Source organism: Rhamphochromis sp. 'chilingali' (assembly GCF_963969265.1).
Source record: "Rhamphochromis sp. 'chilingali' genome assembly, chromosome: 16".
NCBI lineage: Eukaryota > Metazoa > Chordata > Actinopteri > Cichliformes > Cichlidae > Rhamphochromis > Rhamphochromis sp. 'chilingali'.
This window is the reverse complement of record NC_137943.1, coordinates 18832099-18840992: the sequence shown is the minus strand read 5'-3', so window position 1 is coordinate 18840992 and position 8894 is coordinate 18832099. Positions and strand designations below refer to the sequence as shown.

The 8894-nt window shown below is 39.3% G+C and overlaps 1 protein-coding gene across 1 annotated transcript; it reads right to left on the bottom strand.

The window, feature by feature from the left end:
* Positions 1–508: 508 nt before the first annotated feature.
* dsg2l (desmoglein 2 like) lies at positions 509–8285 on the bottom strand. The gene is made up of 14 exons (XM_080861772.1): positions 8119–8285; positions 7479–7601; positions 6677–6832; positions 6459–6600; positions 6180–6343; positions 5777–5911; positions 5459–5644; positions 5089–5369; positions 4840–4982; positions 4522–4743; positions 4036–4266; positions 3621–3748; positions 3190–3528; positions 509–3085 (listed from the first exon to the last, which is right to left on the bottom strand). The coding sequence occupies exons 1-14, from the start codon at positions 8170–8172 to the stop codon at positions 2072–2074; spliced, it is 3318 nt and encodes a 1105-aa protein (XP_080717898.1). The 5' UTR covers positions 8173–8285; the 3' UTR covers positions 509–2071.
* Between the last annotated feature and the right edge of the window lie 609 nt (positions 8286–8894).

Genomic DNA, 8894 nt, shown 5'->3' with positions numbered 1-8894 from the left:
TGCAGTTAATTTGTTGGTGATCACCAAGCCATATGCTTAAAACACATTATTGGGAAAAAAAAGTTTTTAACTTTGAAGAATTGCTTTACATACACTGTCTCTTTCAATTAACAAACTATGTAGAAATATTATATCAGCTTATGGTCAGATTTAAATAAGGACTTCCATTTATGTTTACTATTGTATAAACATTTTCAAATGTAACCAAAGAATCTGAAACTAAATTGTTTATATATGAAATATATAATAAAATATATTACAAATATGTTTATATAAATAACTTAACAATAACAATGAAATACCAATTAATGCTCATTTTCATTCTATCTGGCAAATAGTATAATTTTGCATATCACATGACATCCAAAAGCTTATAATGTTGTAAAAAGAACAGTTAGGGTGATATGCAAGTAATTTCTGAAACATAGTTCTTAACTTTTTTTTAACTCAAAGATGTACGATAAATCGTGTCATGTGTGAAATCAGAAAGTAAAAAGTGTCAAGCAGATTCTTTTCTGTTTGAGTTTATTGTGATACAAGTTGAAAAACCCCTTAAAATAAAAACATCTTCATTATCCCCGTGGATTAGCACTGCACTGCTATATTCTTACAGCAGTTTAGAAAGCAGGTTTAAAAATACAGGTCAGTAGCAAGAACAGCAGCATTAAACTGGCAAGCTCATCCCATCCCATTACACACACACACACACACAGCCACACACACACAAAATCAATCTGGTAATGATCCCACAAAACACATTTCTTCAGCTTTGGCACTTAGATCTCATGGAATTAATACTTATATATATATATATATAAAAAATGCATACTTTCAGGAAAAATATAAAAATAGTGCAACAATTCAAATAGAGGATGTGTTATTTGAGCACACTCAGTATTTATCTAGTTTCTGTACAGCTTCTGAACACATTATGAAGTAGGCGAACGATCTAACAGTTAGCACGACAACTTTAGTCATGGCTAAACAAATATACCAATGTACAAATTAAGCACCTTAAAAATCACAACACACTAAAATAATACATCAGTCTGTGCAATAAATCTAATATTGACAGCCTTTAAAGATAAATGAAAAATCTACAGCCTCTCCCTCTGCGAAAAACCGTGTTCGTTTGAAGACTAATTATATATACATTATATGTTAAAAAATTATCGCTAAGCAGAGAACACTCTTGTGTGGGAATTTTCATTGCAAAAAGGCTTTACTATGATTTATAGCGCTCACGTTGTGTTTTTTTTGGTGTGGATGTATCTGTTTAGACCTATCTGTTGCGCTTTAATTGAATATCAAGTTCATGCATGTGATTTCTGGCTATTGACTAATTCAGTACCGTAACCACTTAAAAACAGTGCAGCAGTTCCTGCTCCTATAGCAGCTTGGCAGGCTGAATAGACAGGAGATGCAATGATCTGACAGCTATTGCTGCCCAAGGTAAGGGTGTAGACTTGTTTTTACTTTGTGTCCTTTAAAAAGAGAAAGTAAAGTTTACGTAAAACTGGTTTAGGACTAGTTGTTTTACTGCCCCGAAGCCATATTAGTTTTGTACCTGAAAAAATGTAGCACATATAGGTCTGTTAAGTGCACTCAGTGTTTTGTTTTTTTTCCCTCGGTTGGGTTCTAATAACACAAGTCATGTAAGACTGTGTAGAAATGTTACCCTTTTTTTCCTCTCTATAGTCAACACTGTATTGTATTCCCCTGCTGTTGACAGAACTGAATTTTGACATATCATTCAAAACAAATACAAGCTTGGTATAGAAAAAGAGGAGATGTTATTTTAACTAGTTTCAGTTTGAAATTCCAGCCTCTGATGGCTAAGTGCACCTTACAGTCTGTATTACATACTAACTTCTCAGGTCGGTGGATGAGAACCTACAGTATAAGACTTTAGGTCAAGCAGACCAAACTCCAGTTTATAACGCAATTAATAATCTGCATTAATAGAAATACAGCATGTTGATGTACTGTAGTACATTCCAGTCCAGTCAGTATATCATTACATGTCAAAACAGGAGTAATATTTGTAGCGAGGCTACAGAAAATGGTTGCTCTAAGCTCTTGAACTAGACTCCAAATTTCTCTCTGTCACCAAGACCTTTTTCTGCTGCACAACCACTCTCTTGGTCCCATGTGACTTGGGTGTGACTGTCAGCTTAGCTTCCTCATTTGACCCTAGAGAACTGTGCGACCCCACTGAAAAACCCTGAGCTTTCACTGGCACACTTCGGACTTCAAAGCCCTGCTCTGCAGACCTTTGTCCAGTCTGCACAACGCCCTGCGCTAAATGCACACCTTGCTCCCCTCCTGAGGATCCATTCTCCACCACTAATAGTTGTCTAGACCTGGAGATGGTTCCTCGTGAAAGTCCTTGTGCTGCCTGCCCTGTTGCTTCACCCATTCCTCCCTGTCTATCGACAAGTACCACACCCTGGGAACTTTGGAGGCCACCAACTTGCACCAGCCCATGACCTAGCCCAGCTTGGCCTACTGAACCCACTGCCTGCTGCGTGCCTCCTGCCACAAGCATTACTTGGGGCTTGGACTCGACTACGTACATGGGCGTAGCAGCATAGTACATAGCAGGTTGCTGTATGAGCAGTGTCTGACTGGGAATCACTATGTTGTCCTGGACGTGTACATTGGGAAGAGTTGCTGAACTCTGTGCTCTCCCAGTGATACGTTCCTCCTGGATAACGGTAGAAGAGCCGGATGATACATTGGAGGTATTTAGGGTGTTAATATTGACGCGATCCCTGTCCCTGATGGTTTCTGTGTGACTACGGACATGTGTGTGTGTGGATGTGGAAGGCCTGAAAGGAGAGACGGGTCTGACTGGAGTGGAAGAAACTGCCACATCTACAGATTCAGTGACCATGGTTGACCCCTGGCAAATCTCAGCCAGGGTTTTGAATTTAGGCCCGAGGTCATTAAGGAATGCAAGATCATCATCATTTTCAAGAAGGCTGCAGCAGCCTACAGAACCTGCCAGCGACTCTTGTCCCTCATAGTTGTAGATCAGCATACTGTCCTTCACCTGAGGTTGCTGTGCAGCATGATCGGATTTCTGCAAAGAAGTGGGGATGAAAAAGAATATATTACAGCTTCAGACATAATGTCTTTATCTGACCTGAAAGACTGCAATTTCAACTTAACTTAGGGATCACTTACTCTTGAATAGTAGTCCCATAGAAATTCCTCAGATAGAGCTATGCCATCCCATGCCCCACCTCTGTATTGAGAGAAATTCATATCTTGTCTGGCCATCGTTCCTGTATTCAGGAAGTCCATATTCTGTCCACTGGAGTATTTGTACTGGTTGTACAGGTTCATGTTGTCAGCTGTCATATTGGATGTGTATATAGCACTGCCTTTATAGGGCCCTCTTCCACCTGCTCCTCCTCCTAACTCAGCCAGCCCTCCAAAGTATCCATGTCCCTCAAACATGTTGACATCCTTAGTCACTGCACCACCATCAACCTCCACTGGGACATGCATAAGAGGAACCTCCTGCAAGAGAAGTGTGGGATCCAGTCAGATAAATTTGATTATCAAACGTTCAGAGTTGAAGGTGCCTGCACACATCAAAACTACAGTAATACCTTGTCTTCTCCCTGTCCCTCAGTGTGATATGAGATCAGCTGTTGCTTTGTGTCGTATGGAATAGACTTGAAATCGCCGATAGCCGCTGTACTCCCACACAGGCAGAAGAGCAACAGGAGAGGCACCACTGAAAAACAGGCACATTTTCCACTAGATCAAAATAGGCTCGACTGATTAGGTCAAATTAAGTCCAATAATCAATGAATTACTTTAACTGAATAAACAGATTTAACAGGAAAGGAATGTATTTATGAAAAAACCGGCATCTGTGCGTGACACAACTACTCACATTAGTCAGTCTCTCTAGGCCTGCTACAACATGTACAATTAGGCAACCTTTTAAGTGAAAGTATGGAGAACACCCCCCCCCATAAAATAGGAAGAGTAAAATCCTCAAACAAGGGCTCTACTCACAAAGCAGCAGCAGCAGTCCCAGCAACATCAGCAGAATACCCGCAGCTCCAAAAGTTGCAGTCGACGTAGAGCGCGACACACAGGATTTGGTGTTTTTATTGCAGGTACATACAGTCAAATCTATTATCTGAGCATCAGCACATGACTTTCCCTGCTGGTCTGTGATCTTCAGTGTCACTTTGTGGACGCCAGGCCACACATAGTTTTCTTCTCGCAGAATGACTGTAGTTTCTGAAGAAATAAATTAGTAAATTAAGAAAAAAATACTGCACAAAGTGTTTAGTTTTTGTCTTGCAATGTGTAAGGAAGTGCACATGGATAACACTCAAAATAAATGCTTAAAAAAATAGCAAGAAACAATTTTTTTTCTAAAACACAATATACAATTTGTCCATAAATGCCTTTACTCTCAAAGGAAGCTCAGACGGTTGATCTAAAAAGCGTTTGCTGGATTTTGCCGTACAGTGATTGTTTACATGGCATTACCATTAAAATGCTCCACTCTCCACTTCCCTGTGGTGCTCTCTTCAACCACAGTAAATTCAAATGGTGATGAATTGGGGAAGTGGTCTTCATCTACAGCAGTGACATAGATCACGCTATCCTGAAGGCACATGGTCTGAGTTTTAGAGGTCAGTCTTGGGCAGTGATCATTGAAGTCCTCCACCTGAATAGCTATGGTCCCCGTAGCAGTTTTTGAGGGCAGATCTGAAAGCCAGTGGAATGTAAGATCAATATTAATCTGTTGGGTACGATATTACTCCTGATTAGACTGATGTTTGCTGCCGTGTTAACAGAACTCACCATTGCTGATGCATATAATTTCTGCGTAATATGTTCCATTGATCAAGTGCACGGACTCTCGGTCAGGGAGTTTACTCAGCCTGATGTCTGCTGTCTTTTCATCGATAATCAACCAGTTGTCAATGTCACGGTGTTTGGCATACCTTGAAGAACACACGTAAATTAATGTAAGAACAAAAATAAACTTTTCATATTCAGTGTAAGAATCGGTTGATATATGCGCAGGCGACACTTTCAGTTTAACTGTACCTCACGTTGGTGGCAATCTTTTGTGTGTCAGTGTCAATAGCAGCGTAATTAGTTATGATTTTGCTGAGGGAGGTGGATGTGTACTCCTCTGAGACAGTCACCACTTTTACACTTGGTTGGAAACGAGGTCCCTCCTTCTGATTGACCACATTAATTGTGACTGGGTAGGTTTTGATACCTGTTGCCCCTGTCACAGACTGACTGCTGCCAAAATTATACGCTGCTTTGTTGGAAACCATGACACGCAAGTTCATCACCTTCAGTTCCTCATAGTCGAGAGCCTGTATATAAAAGGGTAATCCATGAATTTTGACTCTTCTGGTCGAAACACATTTTTCCTTTTACCTCTAATTTACACAGCACTCTTTACCTTCCGAACCATGATAATTCCCTCATTGGTTTTTTCATCCGTAGTGATATCGAAATAACCTCCCTCATTGCCTGAAACAATTTGGAAAGCAGCCAGCCAGTTGTCTGTGTGAATTAGGTCCATATCAATGGCTTTTATCCTCATAACTTCCACACCGACAGTGTTCTCTTCAATACGCCCTTCATACTGCAAATAAAGTGCACATGAACAACAACTGTTTTTGAAAAAAGCTTACTGTTGACCACTATGAAAACAAAAAACAAGAAAAACTTTACACAAGAATAGATGGGCTGGATGTGGTAAAGGTGGAAGACCTACTATTTCTTTTTCCAGCGTTGGAATGTTGTCATTTATGTCGAGAAGTCGGATCTCAACTTCTCCAGTTGACGTTAGTCCTCCTGGGCGTCCATTTAAATCACAGACTTTAATCATTAACTTATATGTATCTTGTTTCTAAAAACAAAAGTTAGAAATGATTATTTCACAGATGAATATGTTGGAATATGTACATGCAGTGTGGTGAATAAAATTTGACTAATTTCTTACAAATTACGTTTATAATATGAGGTCGTACTATAACGATGAACTTGGGGGCTGTGACAAAATCTACATACTGTTACTGATTTGACTACAGTCTTGTGAGTTGCAAGCTTTTCCATTAAATAATTGTAGAGGCACAAGATGATTTTCACAATACCTAAAAGGTCATAAATGAGCTCACCTCCCGATCCAGTGAGGTACTTTGAACCATGAGCTCTCCAGTGCGAGAGTTCATCCAGAACAACCCAGCTGTGTTAGCCTGCTCAACAATGCTGTATGAGAGCTGGGCATTCTCTGTTCTCTCATCATCGGCATCAGTAGCGATTATTTTCATGATAACAACACCTAGGAAATCGAAGGTAAATGAAAAATAGCAACTCCGGTAAATGAATTCAGTTAAGGACAGGATTGTTTTTGTGATCCATCAAATAAAAAAAGACACAAACAAATCTTAACATACCTGATTGACTAGATTCATTGACATATCCAAATTGCTGTAATTGAATGACTGGCGCGTTGTCATTCTCATCATCAACGGTGATATTAAGGTCAATGTAGTTTTCAGCCTGGGTCCCATTGGTGTATCTTGCCACACCTCTTAACTATAAAGCACAACTGTATTAAAAACTGATTCACTTTGTAACTCATGGCTCTTTATAAAGAGGATTTGACTCTTACACGATAGAAGGCAATCTCCTCTCGATCCAGAATGGAATAGACTCTCAAACAGCCGGTGCTATGGTTAATACGAAATCTACCAATAGGGTCCTGGTCAGCGCCAGGCCCTGTTATATAGTAGAGCATCTTCGCATACTCGTCCTTATCAGAGCGAATCTGAAATTCAGATACACAAACAGAATGAATCCATCTGGAAGGCCAAAACCTTCAGTTAACAACGTAAGAAAACATTTACTGAACATATTATACCATATATTTAAAAAGTTGTATTTTTAAAATCATAATTATAGTAGAATATATTTATGATAAATATAAGCATGACAAATATTGCAGGTTCTCATTCAGACTGCTTTGAGACCATCTGTGCATACATCAGTTAAACTCTGCCGTTACTTAACATTAGTAGGTGAGTTATGAAGATTAATACACTTTAGAACAATAAACAGGGTTGTGTAAAAAAAAGCAGCACACAAAGCAGTATCTGTCATTTGTCTCTGTGTCTGAACTGACTCATTATGAACATGGCAGTCTGCCAGTGTCTGCCTCTGAAGCAACTCTCACATATGCTTGTTAAAGGCAAGTAAGTGAAAAGCAAAGGTGGCTGAAGGACATGCAGCTTTTGAAAATGATTTGTTTCACACAGTAAAATACATTAAAACACATTAAACTGTTGCTTTGCCAGCATAAAAAAATATATTTGTATGACTGTGGAAAATAATATACATATAAATATGTATATTTATATTTGTAAGATGAAAAACATTAATTTTACAATGGAATTCTTCAGAAAATAAATACACACTCTAGCAATGCAATCAAGGCCGGTGTAATCATAGTTCTCAATTAGCTTTCGGGGCGGTGCGATCCAGTGTCTCTTCTGCCTGTGCAGCAGTCGTCCATTTCCTTCTGCTCCCACAGGAACAAGCTGCAAATGAACAAAAAGCGAGGAAAAGGGACATTATTATACAAATCTATCTATCTATCTATCTATCTATCTATCTATCTATCTATCTATCTATCTATCTATCTATCTATCTATCTATCTATCTATCTATCTAATGTGAAGTCCACCCCACTTGCTGCACATTATTCCCACTGTGTTATGATGTAGCAGAATATCTAATAATGTAATCATTACGTCTGCCTTACAAGTGGACCTGATTAAGACTTTGTTCCCCGAAACTTTCCTCCCACGTCCCGTATGGCGAAATAAACCAAATGAACTGTCCTGTGACTTTCGAATAAAAGTGATAAAAGTGATGAAAACGCTTCTCTTTTTTTCTTTCTCTTTTTTAACAGGAAGATTAAGGACATATCATCTTCGGCATCTTTAGCGCTCACATACACACCACAAGCCAGAGCCACACCTGTATAGATCCGCTTTTCTCCATTCGACACTAAATGCGTAGCAATACATTGCACGTACTGAATGTGTTACTTACAGCTTGAAAGAACGCCAGGAGAATAAAAATGCTGCTTTTCAGTAGTGATCCCATCGCGTCTAGAAATAAAACAAAACGTTGTCAATCCTCGAGTAAGAGTTCGGCTTCAGTTTGACTGCATCTGCAGCCTATTGTTAACTGCGTTTACACTTTGACCGTCCGAGGGGTAGGACGAAGTTTTACAGCGCTGGGCGGTTCTTCCTCCCCCACTCAGGTTACTCATGACTGCTGATAGCAGGCGGAGAAAGGTGGAGTCCTATGTCCATTTTGTTCTGGTCTGTAATATCTCCGAGCAGCCCATTGTTTGTTATGAAAAACAATATGAAAGTCTCCAAAATGGACCGCGTGAATCCAAACTATTCACGTTTGACCATCTAAAACTGCAATTTTACATTTCCACTTCCACACTACATTCTTTTTTATTTTCTTTCCTTTTTTGTGCACCTAAAAATGTATCACAGTCCTTTTGGCTATCGTGCTTTCCCACTTATATGAAAAACTTTACCAGTGCCCGTGAAATTCCTAAAGAGTGCACCGCTAGTTTCTGGGTTCCCAGCTCGACTAGCTGTTGGCACACTCACAGTTTGGTTGCCAGGCTACACGCAAGGTTTATCCTGAATGGTCAAGGCGTGTTGCGACAGTACAATGGGAATTTAATCGGATTACTTATTTTGCATTAACGAATGAATCAGACATGTTTCTGATAATACTGGAATTACAAAACAAAAATTACAAAAATCTTTCTTTCTTTCTTTTAATTAAGACTAAAATTTATG

Bases quoted from the DNA above. Each gene is read 5' to 3' on its own strand.
- dsg2l (XM_080861772.1), bottom strand. From the start codon at position 8,172: ATGGGATCACTACTGAAAAGCAGCATTTTTATTCTCCTGGCGTTCTTT. The intron at 4,744-4,839 runs GTGAGTTCTGTT...ACTGGCTTTCAG, and splicing joins AATTATATGCATCAGCAATG to ATCTGCCCTCAAAAACTGCT. The intron at 3,529-3,620 runs GTATTACTGTAG...CTTCTCTTGCAG, and splicing joins AGGGACAGGGAGAAGACAAG to GAGGTTCCTCTTATGCATGT.